Source organism: Vanellus vanellus (genome assembly GCF_965231255.1).
Source record: "Vanellus vanellus genome assembly, chromosome: 1".
In the NCBI taxonomy this organism is placed as follows: Eukaryota; Metazoa; Chordata; class Aves; order Charadriiformes; family Charadriidae; genus Vanellus; species Vanellus vanellus.
The window spans coordinates 210427333-210440491 of record NC_138905.1 but is presented as its reverse complement, the minus strand read 5'-3'; the positions used below and the strand labels follow the sequence as shown (position 1 = coordinate 210440491).

The 13159-nt window shown below is 43.0% G+C and overlaps 1 protein-coding gene across 2 annotated transcripts; it reads right to left on the bottom strand.

Moving 5' to 3' along the window:
- Window positions 1-214: 214 nt before the first annotated feature.
- SESN3 (sestrin 3) lies at window positions 215-12709 on the bottom strand (the record flags this gene model as incomplete). 2 transcript variants are annotated; one of them, XM_082489918.1, is made up of 8 exons in its annotated part: window positions 215-301; window positions 1716-1860; window positions 2277-2467; window positions 4845-4960; window positions 9299-9473; window positions 11052-11288; window positions 11676-11858; window positions 12587-12709. In XM_082489918.1, 8 exons carry the CDS (start codon window positions 12692-12694, stop codon window positions 215-217), a joined length of 1242 nt encoding a protein of 413 aa, XP_082346044.1. The 2 variants fall into 2 exon arrangements, with proteins under 2 accessions (XP_082346044.1, XP_082346045.1); XM_082489919.1 differs by lacking the exon at window positions 11676-11858 and having other exon boundaries at window positions 12587-12694.
- Window positions 12710-13159: the final 450 nt, after the last annotated feature.

Here is a 13159-nt window from a genome sequence, read left to right as displayed (position 1 = left end):
CTCAGTGTTACTTTTGTTATCATTAGTAATGTTAAGCATCAAGAAAATAAAACACGTCATTGCACATTACAGCCGTCAAGAAGCACGGCTAAACTTTGACACTAGAGAATTGAATAACCTGATGCTACATCACAAACAGCTTCTGGTGTGTATCTATTTCGAAAGGTCTTTACGTACTCAGTAAAAACTCCTTTACTCTTGCTCAGCGAACGCTTCAGGTTAAGTGACGAGTTATGGCACGAAGGGCATACAGAAGTTCCGCTTGCATACGAGCTTCCATTAGAAGTAGATTGACATGAACCTGTGAAAAATTAAATCAGCCATTTAGTCCACCTCCAAATGCAGCGTCGTTTATTCGTTTAGGCTAAGATTTCTCATCTTTAGTAAAGTTTCGCTGCAAGAAATTCTGTCCTTTCTCCCTGTACCCTGCTGCAGGACTCCAGTTCCTCCTGAGTCGGCTGTGAAGTACGCCAATACCAGACGACACCCCGGGACTGCAAGGAACGAGCCTCGACTGCTGCTTAAAGCAGTCTTCCATCTGAGAAGTCCCAATAGAACCATTTTTGTATCCCAATGGTATTAGTTCTTTTGGAATTATATTTTGTTTTCTTTACTAGCACCTGTGACAGCTATATAGGAGCGCAGAATAAGGAAGAGTTTACACGCCAGGCACACAAGCGCTGAACCTTTGTCAGGAAACGTGGATATCTGAAGGCGTGTTGACATTTTTATTGATGAAAAACATTATAGGAGTTAAGGTCTTTTTTGATTCCCAAATCCCAGGCATTAGCGTAGTTGACCACTTCTGCATTCCCAAGTTTATCCACTTTTCTTTTACAGTTGTCAGTTCAATTTTATGGAGAAGTCACTCACAGAATCACAGAATTTTCAGAGTTGGAAGGGACCTCTAGAGATCATCTAGTCCAACTCCCCTGCCAAAGCAGGATTGCCTAGAGCACATTACTCAGGACTGCATCCAGGCGGGTCCTGAAAATCTCCAGAGAAGGGGACTCCACACCCTCCCTGGGCAGCCTGTGCCAGTGCTCTGTCACCTGAACTGTAAAGAAGTTTTTCCGTGTATTTGAATGGAACTTCCTGTGTTCTAACTTGTGCCCATTGCCCCTCATCCTGTCACTGAGAACCATTGAAAAGAGCCTGGCTCCATCCTCCTTCAACCCACCCTTTAGATACTTGTATGCCATAATAAGGTCTCCCCTCAGTCTTCTCTTCTCCAGGCTAAAGAGTCCCAGCTCTCTCAGCCTTTCCTCATAAGGGAGGTGCTCCAATCCCTTAATCATCTTAGTTGCCCTTCGCTGGACTCGCTCCAGCAGTTCCCTGTCCCTCTTGAACTGGGGAGCCCCAAACTGGACACAGTATTCCAGTTGTGGCCTCACCAGTGCAGAGTAGAGGGGGAGAATGACCTCCCTCGACCTACTGGCCACAAAATAATAATGGCCACTCAAATAAATAATGGCCACAAAATAAAACTGGCCACTCAAAATAATAATAAAAACAGAATCGGTGTTTCCAGTGCACTAAGAAGCATTTTTGTAAAATCGATACCTAACGCTCAATGAATTACATCTCATTTGTTTTTCTCTTGTTAAAAACCAGGTTCATTTGGCAGATGCTGCCATTTTTAGCTGTCATGGTATTTTAATTTTTTGAACAGCAAAAGCATCTCTGTGAAGCCATTTTGGCTCCGAAATACGTACCTTCTCCGAGTGCTTGAACTGACGCCAGTAACTATCGTACATGCGCTTGGTAGTTCTCTCTGGGTAGCAGGTCACTGTCTTTATGTAAACCTTCAGGCTGCGTTCAAGTAACTGATTAACTTCTCCATAATCGTAGTCATCATACCTAAATAACACAGGCAATCACTCTGTTGGATATAAGTTTTTAAAAGCATGGTCTTTCCCAGCATTATGTTCGTAAGTTTGGGAATTGGAGCGTTTATTATACCTACTGGAAAACCACCTGCTAACTGAGGATCTGGAAGCCTTAGTGCTAGGATGTTGTCTTTTCTGAACAAAGGGTGCAAGCTGGCTTCAGAGAAGACATTTCTGTAATAATTTCCATCCCGATTCATAATCATTTTCTCCGCTGAAAGCAAAAGTTACACTGAAACGCCAGCAAACCCACTCTAACTTCCAGACTGAGGTACCATCTCCACTTTAACACCCGGGCTCTAAAATCATGCTTTTCACACGGTTCATTTTTCAGGCTGTTTACACAGTTTAAAATGCACTCCTAAGCCAGAGGATTTTCGTCCATACCTGATTCCATACATACAGTGGACATAGTTAAATAAAGCTCTTCTTAGCGTAGTTGTATCAACATCTTCATGTGTTGCCATAGTGTTATACGTGAGGTTATATACCATCCGGAACTTCTCATCGAGGAGATGCCCAATATCAGAATAAAGCCTGTTTACGAGGGAAAAGCCATGATTTTCCCAAGTATAGTCCTGCAGGAAGAGAAGGGAATACATAAACGTACAAATTAAGTGAAGCCCCTATCTGATCCTCTCTATAGCTCAACAGATTTTGTTGTCTGCTAGTTGTAACTTTCTTCTCTTAAAAAAAAGTTGCATTTTGAGTCCTTCATCTCTACCACCCACTCCATTCCCCCAGGCTTCCAGGCAATGAGCATCGTGTCACAACACCCCACCTCCAGCTGGGTACCATTAGCCTAAAGGAGCAAAAAAACCCAAGCTGCTCTTGAAGTGTTGAGGCAATTTTCCACTGTCTGCTGGGCTGCTCCGACCAGTGTCATTCTATGTGGGATGGGCCAGTAAGTTTAAAACCTTGTTCCCCTTGGTGGCTTTGATGCTTAGCTCTGAGTAGAGATGGAGTATTTACTTCCCCCCAGGATGTAACCGCATTGGATAAAGCGCTGAACCGTCCTCGAAGAAATAAATAACACGGAGGCCGCTTTGGTCTTAGACAAGCACCTGGATTGCGAGGATAAAGGCTCGCCCGCTCCTGTCAGGAATGGGAAGTCTTTGCGGAGTAGTGGCACAGCGTCAGCAGCGGAGAACGACGCTGCTTCAGAGCAGCGTGCAACCACTCCCCACGCTGAGGTTATACAGAACGCGTTAGTTCGCCCACATCCTTGGCAAGTGTTCAATCGTTCAATGCCATCTTTACAATCGAGGGCATCGTCTCCACGTCCTTCCGGTGTCTGGCTCTTTTCAAAAAGTACTGCCGGGGGAGGGTCCTCACCCAGGCACTTTAGAGCACGTCTACCGGCCCGGCCCCCTGACTAGGACAGTGGGAAAGAGTAGGTAGGACAATATTCAGCTGCCTAAGAGAGGCATTCAGTGACAGCTGAAACGCACCACAAGATCACATTTGGCCTCCAGCTGCCAGTCCAAAAGACCGTAAGGCTTGTGAGAGCTGTGCCGTACTTTCCAGCCCTGTAAAGGTGTCCAGGACACCTGGGGCATGACAAAAGCCTCAGAAAGCCAGAAGCCTCAGGAGGGGGAAAGCGCTGTTTACTAACAGCAGTTAATTCATACTAACAATGAAAAAGAGAAAAAAGATAAAGACATTCTGCTGTGTATGGAATACCTTCTTCTATTACTAAATTTAAACCCACAGAGATAAAGGCAGCCTTGCTTTATCAGAATAAGGGTTGGATCTATTGCAGAGTTTTGAGATGCTACTGCGATTTAAATAGCATTAATAGCAGAGCGTTTGGGAGGCTGTGCATACATCCATATAACCGCTTAAGAGCAGGGCATACTAATGAAGTTAAATTATCAAGGTGACTCCTTTGAATGTAGGCCAGAAGCTGTCCTGTTTACTTAAGAGTAGAGATGTTTTAGTTCCAATTTCAACTGCTGTAGAGCTTTTTTCCATGGGAGCCTGCTGCTCCTAAAGTAGTTAAGCAGAACATTTGATTTACAGGCACTGACTCTGCCTTATTCTTTTTGGCAATATCTACCTACTTTAGGCTCATATAAAGACCGCAGAGTAAATTATCCAGATCAGCAGAGACTGCTATGTAGCTAAATACATTTCCTGAGAGGGATCATGGATTCTTTATTTTGCAGTCTTAGATACCTGTTCTGACCATGAAGTTTTCCTGCAGCCACTGTTTTTTTAATTGAAGTTCTCTGATTTGGTTTAAGATTTCTTCTATTGCTTACAATTTATTACTAGACTGCTATTCTATTAGCTGGAACAGAACCACGCAGAATTTCCCTCCTGTTATATGTATCATGAAGAAGTTCGTGAGTCTGGTCGTGGAAAAAGATGCCAATATGTAAGACAATGTACAGGTAAAATGTACATGCTGTTCTTTCAACAGCACTAAAAAATATATATTCAAATATAGCCAAAAACTTCAGTAATCATATTTAAGAACTCCTTTTCTTTTCTGACATTCAAAGTCCAGTGATTTGGTACATATATGAGAACAATACTCTCACATATATACGTCTATGTATTGATAACCACTGGACAGACAATACTTGATAAAATGACAGAAATAAAGAGTTCTTCCAGCGGATTTTTCTCCAACATCTGGAGGGACGGAAAAGAAATTCTTTCTTCTCTACTTTTCACTTTTATTCCAGGTTTAGTGATATGCTTTACAGTTTTCAAACATTAATTCTGCTAATAATTGGAATAAGACTGAAAGCTAAGTATTCCCTTGTCTGAGACTTACAAATAGTAAAAGACTCATCTCAGGTAGATTTGTGGAAGCTTCTGAGTTATTTAATGGACAAGAAAACGAGCATGCAACAAACATGCCCCACTACAACCGGTTTACGCCATTTGCCCTGTAGTGAGATACACAAACATTCGCTGAGTGAATGTACTTTAAAAAGATGATACCTGAGCTCTGAATGTTGGCAGATGATCTTCTCCTCGCCTTGCAAAGTCTTTGTACCCAAACCCAGGATCTTCAATATAGCGGGAGACATCTGTAGAAACTACTTCGTCATCAAATGCTGTGAATAAAACAGTGAAATGCTTTACTTCAGGCAAGCACACGAGTTAGCGCCGATTTCCAACTACCACTCTACTACAGACTAGAGAACAATTTTAGAAGTTGTGCAAAGGAAGAGAGCAGTATGAAGGAAAGAAACATTTCAATCCCAACCTGCTGGTATGGGATCCATCCTTGTCATTGAGCCAACTAAATGTCAGCCTACACCAGGCACCTAATGTACTTCTACAAAATGGGAAGAGACGAGCTAAACTTCTGTCTGCAGGCGTGCTTTTCGCTCTGCTGACTTCTGGGGGAGGCAAGGTATCTTAAATCGGGAAGATGAATCCCATCAGTAAAGTCATTGTGCCCTATAGGATAAGAAACAGAGAAATGTATGCTCGACAAGAGGATTGCTATGCTGAGCAGCTATGGTGCCAGGAATTACACCAGCTCCATTCTGTAACCCGGAGTATGAGCAACCAGAAAGCAATGCAACACTCCTCTTGTGAATACCAGTTGAAGACTATATGAAAGCAAAGAGCTCTACAATACATCAGGCTGAAATTCTGCCAGAAGCTCTAGTAACTAAGCATCTTCAAAGAGCTCCAAAACGTGTCACTAATCAAGCGCGGGTTCTCTATCAGGAATCCATCTTTCCCTCCCAAACAAACAGGTGGCTCGATTGTGTAACTACCTCTGCAGAAGTTGACTACTGCATAGCTGACTGCATTTGACCCTGGTGTTAAAATCCTGGCTGGCTTCCACGTGCATTGACAGAAGAGTTGCCATATGTCCACTGTTAGCACCTTGAAAAGTCAGTTCATCTAGGAATTGCAGAAGTGCTTTATCTCCTCTTTGCCTCATTAAACAATCAAAACATAACTGCATAGGAAGAAGCTCACACAGCATCTGCTACAGCAAATCCTCAGAGAAGAATAAAAAACCTGCACACATAGACCCCTCTCCCCTGACAAAGACTGAATTTCATAGAAGGGTGAAGGCCCAACACATACAGACTCCTCACCTTAAACCAGCACAAGGCAAAGAGGGAGGAAAGTCAACAAAATTATCAGCAGCCCCACCAAAACCCACTTCTGTCAAAACAACACCTCTTCCTTATAAGCCTTAGGTTGCAGAGACTCATGGAAGTCTTGATTTGATAATAAAACTGCAGTGGGTGTCAGTTTATCTGCACTGTTGATGCCATCTGACCAAAGGAAAGTAAGAGTAAGAACGGACAATGTCCATTTCTTAAAATCCAGCCATGATGTTCCTGGATGTATCTTGTATACCTGGACTTTCGAAAAGCATTCGATACTGTCCCCCATACAATTCTTGTGGAAAAACTGGCTTCACACGGCCTGGATGAGCATACGATCTGCTGGATCAAGCACTGGCTGACTGGAAGGTCCCAAAGAGTGGTGCTCAATGGATTTAAATCCAGCTGGCGGCCGGTCACAAGTGGTGTGCCTCAGGGCTCAGTGTTGGGACCATTCTTGTTTAACGTCTTTACTGATGATCTCGATAAGGACATAGGGTGTATCATCAGCAAGTTTGCAGATGACACCAAGTTAAGCAGGAGTGTTGATTCCCAGGAGGATAGGGAAGCTCTACAGAGAGACTTAGATAGATTGGATCATTGGGCCAACATCAATGGTATGAGTTTCAACAAGGGCAAGTGCCAGGTTCTGCATTTGGGCCACAATAACCCCATGCAGCGCTACAGGCCTGGGGAGGTGTGGCTGGAAAGCTGCCTGGCAGAAAGAGACCTGGCGGTTCTAATTGACAAGTGGCTGAATATGAGCCGGCAGTGTGCCCAGGTGGCCAAGAAAGCCAACGGCATCCTGGCTTGTATTAGAAATAGCGTGGCCAGCAGAAGTAGGGAGGTGATTGTGCCCCTGTACTCAGCACTGGTGAGGCCACACCTCAAGTATTGTGTCCAGTTTTGGGCACTTCAATACAAGAGAGATATAGAGGTGCTGGAGTGAGTGCAGAGGAGGGCAACGAAGCTGGTGAAGGGCCTAGCAGACAAATCATATGAAGAGCAGTTGAAGGAGCTGGGTCTGTTTAGTTTGAGGAGGAGGAGGCTGAGGGGAGACCTCATCACTCTCTACAACTATTTGAAAGGACACTGTAGAGAGATTGGTGCTGGTCTCTTCTCACAGGTAATTAATGACAGAACAAGAGGGAATGGCTTCAAGCTCCCATAGGATAGATTTAGACTGAACATTAGGAAAGAATTTTTCACAGAAAGAGTGGTCGGGCATTGGAATAGACTGCCCAGGGAAGTGGTTGAGTCACCATCCCTGGATGTGTTTAAGAGACATTTAGATGTGCTGTTGGAGAATATGGTGTAGGGGAGAACTTTGTAGAGTAGGGTAGATGGTTGGACTCGATGATCCCAAGGATCTCTTCCAACCTAGACAATTCTATGATTCTATGATCTTCTTTCAGAGATTTTGCATGTTCCTAGAGAGCCACAAAACAATCTGCCAATCCAAAATACATAGAATCATAGAATGGTTTAGGTTGGAAGGAACCTTGAAGATCATTGAGTTCCAACCCCCCTGCCATAGGCAGGGACACCTCCCACTAGACCAGGTTGCCCAAGGCCATGTCCAGCCTGGCCTTGAACACCTCCAGGGATGGGGCCTCAACAACCTCTCTGGGCAAACTCTTCCAGTGCCTTACCACCCTCACAGTGAAAAACTTCTTCCTAATATTCAATCTGAACCTGCCCTCTTCCAGTTTAAAGCCATTCCCCCTCGTCCTATCGCTACATGCCCTAGTAAAAAGTCCTTCCCCAGCTCTCCTGTAGGCCCCCTTTAGGTATTGGAAGGCCACTATAAGGTCTCCCCAGAGCCTTCTCTTCTCCAGGCTGAACAGCCCCAACTCGCTCAGCCTCTCCTCATAGCAGAGATGCTCCAGCCCTCGGATGATCCTCGTGGCTCTCCTCTGGACACGCTCCAGCAAGTCCATGTCCTTTTTATGTTGAGGACTTCAGAGCTGGATGCAGTACTCCAGGTGAGGTCTCACGAGAGTGGAGGGCAGAATCATCTCCTTTGACCTGCTGGCCACACTTCTCATGCAGCCCAGGATATGGTTGGTCTTCTGGGCTGTGATCGCACACTGCTGGCTCATGTTGAGCTTCTCATCAACCAGCACCCCCAGGTCCTTCTCCTCAGGGCTGCTCTCCAGCCATTCCCCGCTGAGCCTGTTTTTGTGCTTGGGATTGCTCCGACCCAGATGTAGGACCTTGCACTTGGCCTTGCTGAACTGCATGAGGTTGGCTTGGGCCCACCTCTCCAGCCTGTCCAGGTCCCTCTGGATGGCATCCCTCCCCTCCAGCGTGTCTACCTCACCAAAGAGCTTGGTATCATCGGCAAACTTGCTGAGGGTGCACTCGAGCCCACTGTCCATGTCGCTGACAAAGATGTTGAACATTCTTCTTCCCTTTCAGGCTCAGTGCACAAAAACTTAGATACCTTCAAACATGTTTGGTCTGAAGCTACTGAGATCTAAATTCACAAAAAACAGTGTCAGTAAAATGTGAAGCATTTTATAGGTCACCTCTTAAAAAACACACAAGCTATCATCTTCAAGGAGCCTCTACTATGTGGAAATGTTTGGAGATTCTGATTGTCTTAATAATATTCTTTCTTCAGGCACTTTATTTGGAAAACCCCCACCTTCCTGCCTAAAGGGAACAGATTTCTTTGTATGGTTAGTTAGAGATGAAGGCCTCCAGAGGATATGAAGAATACTGGAAAAGAAGCTTTCAGCTTAGAATTTTGAACATTATTTAAGAATTTAAAAAAGGCTAAGAATCTCTGTCATAAGACAGGCAGTGGACCAGCACAGAAGTAATGATCACTCAGAACAGCAAGTTAGAAATGTCCTTTCCAGGTGGGTAGTAAATGGCGAAGAAATTGAGCCTCATGCCAATCTATTTCCTGAACTAAATGTCCTATCTGAAGGCTACTTATGAGTGTCATTGAAGTTCTAAGCACTGTAGAACCTAAACCTGTGAATTATCACTGAATATTTACATGAATGAATTCATTTGAAGATACAGAGCATATAAAGAAAGAGAAATTTACACCCAACTTTTTAAAGAAGCCTATGGGCTTTTTTTCTTTTCTTTTCTTTTCTTTTTTTTTAATATAGAAAAGCTAAATTTCAAGTACCAAAAAGTATGGCGTTATTTGCCAATCAGGAAATCTTAAGCAGATGAAGCAAGTGACAGGACCACCCTTACTACACTCCTACTAGACCAAGAACCAGAATAAAGAAATGGACAGAAAAAGTTGTAGTCACTGAACTGGCCTCAAGTGTTTAGTTCTTACAAAGCACAAACAAAAGGGAACTGGAAAAGCACAAATACCTCCACTAATTACTAGCAGACTCTCCTTCTTCTCCTTTTCAAAGCGAGTTGCCATTTCCTCTTGGGAGGCTTCCTCATCCTCTTTATCTTCTTGTAGCCTCTTCATCCTTTCCATTAAGGCCTCCAGCTCACTTAAAGAATCTGCAATCTGCAAAAACACCATGACATTCTGCAAAATTAGAAGATAGACAACGTGTGTCATCTTCAGATTTCATGCTCGACAACAAACGTTCTCAAAAACAGATAGAAGCAGCGAACACGAAGACTAAAGCCAGAATGCATTTTGTCACGTAGAGCATAGACAAACAGCTTTCAGACAGTGAGAAGAACAGCTGGGAGGTGTTAATCTAACCTATTGCAGTCATCTACTGCAGTGGGATTAACAGTGGAAGAGGTGGTGTTTGAATGTGGAAACCACGGTCGCTTGTAAGACACATTCCATCATGTAGATGGCTCAGGAAAAGCCATCTGTGTGCCCTACGTGTACCAGAAAACAGCTTTTAATATTAAGGTAACTTTTTTCAGTCTATTGGTAATGCAAAATATGTTTCTGAAGAGATACAGTGCAACACTGCAATACAGGAACACAACCTGAGACAACAAATCAGTTTTTTTCTTTGCATTACATGTGATCAACATACCATTACGTTGACCCTTTTTTGCCTTTGTGAGGGAAACGGGCCTCTTTACTAGAAATACGTCAACATTTGGGGTTCTGCTATCTGTACTTATCACTCAGATTTTCCATAAGATAAATTGTTTGGTTTTTCTTTTCCATCTTTTCCTTTTGATTCTGTTGTTCTGCCTGTAGCTATAATTGTTTTCTAGTATGTTACTTACTGCTTAACAAGCAGCAGAGTCAGCAGCAGCTCTTTGCCCACTACAAATGGGGATTAAGACACCCCGGTGATTTGAGCTAGCACGCCTTATAGCCTGGAAATTTAAGATACAGCAATTGAGCTGACTGATCACATGTTCACACTGCACTGCTAATTTTTAAAAATATACCTAGTGACTCTGCTCATAATCCCGATCTTCCATCAAAGGCGATGAGGCTAATTCATCAATCAGCATTCATTCAAGGGCTAATTCAATCGGCATTCATTCAAGGTCATGCCTTCAAAGCATTATAGAGCCACTTTCAGAAAAAAAAAATCCACATTTAAGTTAATTAACTAGTAATCAAAGTTCTCTGTTGGTTGACTCAAGACTGGAACACCAGCGTGAGGAATTAAGTCACTTTATTTCAGCCATTTCCTCCCATCTACATGGAAGTGTTTCAGAATTGGCCTGCTTTGTGATTGTAGGCCTTGAAGTCAAAATTATTATAATTATGACTTCTGGGTTTTTTTTTTTTTACCCATTTCTTTTTTCATTCCACATGTTAGGAACATGGATGACACAAGGCTCCAGTCAGTGACACACTACCTGAAAAAAATAGGACTTTAAGCTTTCAGCTGAAAGCAAAGTTTCAGTCTTGCCCAATGGGTTGTGAGATTCACTATCAAAATCACGTCGCTCCGCCTACCACCCACCCTTACAATGTGGGTTTCAATAGATTACACTGAAAGCTGCTTAGAATGAATGTAAGAGCTACCAGACCCAAGCATTGCAGTAAAGCAGACAAAAACTTTCAAACTACCCTGAAATTTAAACAGGAAAGAATGGAAGAAAGTTTTCTAATGCAAAACAGAGGCAAGCAAAAGAATCTTCTTGCAACACTAACCCCAAAGTTGCTACTTGTGAGGGATGCATTTTCTATGTTGTTGTCATTGGCAAGATCACAGACACAGAAGTTGTTGACTGCTATAAGTCTGACTCCATTAGATGTATCCGGATCTCTCTCTGGATTAATGCCACTACCAAATACAAAACTTGCCAAGGCATGATAATGTGCCAACAGGACAACAGCATGCACCAGTTCAGGAAGAGACCAATTATTTTCCCCAGTCTTGACAAGTTTCTGAAATGAGAATAAAAAAAGTGTGAATATAAAATTTCTTTTGGCCCTCAGCTTTTCTATAAAACACTACATATTTTAAAAAGTGATCAATTCCTTTCTTCCAATAATACCACATTCCTCCTGCACACAAATTCTCACTGGATAAAAAAAGACACACTGAATATATTACCTCTTTTCTTTTGGGGTTATTTTAGCCAGTGCTATTCCTAAAAAGCAAACTTTCTTGGCTTTGTCACACAGAAGAATTTATTGGCTTATCCGATGCTCTAGTACTTCCCTGAAATTTTTAACACAAGGTAATGAGGCCTAACCAGACACCTGCGTAGTTCTTAGCAGTTCTTATTACTGAACATTTTCTGCTATTACAGGGCAAAACTTAGCAGGTACCTGAATGTGCTCTTTCGTGATTAGCCAGGGCCGGTGCGCAAGGAGTTTGTTTATTTCGTTCAGATTTTTCAGTCTTTGGGGAATGTATTCTAAACCGTTCAACCACTCCGCGATCCCGCCAGTCTTCAAAAACTCATCAACGTGCATATTTATTAGGTAGGAACACTGATGTCTGGCGGCAGCCTGGAATAATTAAACACAAGAGGGAAAAGGGCAGCACATTACAGTGTAATTGGATTTTGCTGCAGGTGGAAGACAGGTTACTAACACAAAACAAAAATAAAATTCTATTCCAAAGGGCCGTGTTTTGTACTGCAATGCGTTTCTACGCAGCATGGAGGATTCTCCAATAAAAATACTTTTGATTACTTTATTCTGAATCGCAGAATCTAATTTAGGTTGGAAGAGATCTCTAGAGGGGACCTGGTCCAGAGCAGGGCTGACGTAGATCAGGTTGCTCGGAGCCTTGTCCAGACAAGATCTCCGTCCCTGGAGATCACACAACCTCTCGGCCCCTGTTGTGACGTGTCAACATCCTCATGGTAAAAATTCTTTTCCTAGTGTCCACCCAGAATTTGTTGTGACTCGAGTCCACTGCATCTCATCCTACTGCTGCACATTGATGGCTAAAGAAGGCTACACAGTTTTAACTGCTCCCTGTAAAACCTCACTCTTGTGGGGTTGTGAGAAGTGTATCGCTGCGGGAAACAGGGAAACACGTCTGTTGGCGATTCTCCCTTCTCATTGAAAACCTTCTGGCTAGGCATGCTTTATTCTGATGAAAATCAACTACAGAAGTTCACCGCCTGTCAAAATAGCACACTAGTCTCTCTAAAGTCTTCCTTTTTTCTTCTTTTTCAAATACGCAAGTCAAGGTCGCAGGAGAAAATATATAGCCTGTCGGTACCTACCATAATAGCAATGTAGTGCCTATAGGGCAAAGGAAGGGGCCCATCCATGCGTAGCATATAGAACTGGCTGCGGAGGAAAGACTCCAGGTACTGAGTATGGATACTCATGACCTGCGTGATGTTGTCCAGACGACCAGACGTAGAGTATTCTTCCACAAGAAGATTAGTACGTTCATCCAAACCATTTGCTTGCATAACCTTAAAAATAAGATGGACAACCTTAACAGAGGAAGAGGTTTTCTCTGGCTTTATCCCTAGAGAGAAACATATTGCGGTATGAAAGGTTTGCTTGTGTACAAACTTAAAGGCAAAGCTGGAGATCCAGATGTGTATTTGTAAATATACACGCTTGCATGCGTGCGAATACACACATACAGATGCTACTTGTATACTGAGAACTGAAGAGCACTTTACACTGTACCTCTGTTATTTTAATGTGTTCCTATGAAAACCAGAAACATTTTTCTGTAGATCTTTCCAAAACGGCTAAACTCGCAGATGCTTAAAGTCAAACCTGTAGAGAGAGCTGGAAGTAAGGAAGAGCTAAATGGAAAGTAAAGTCTTCATGGAAGT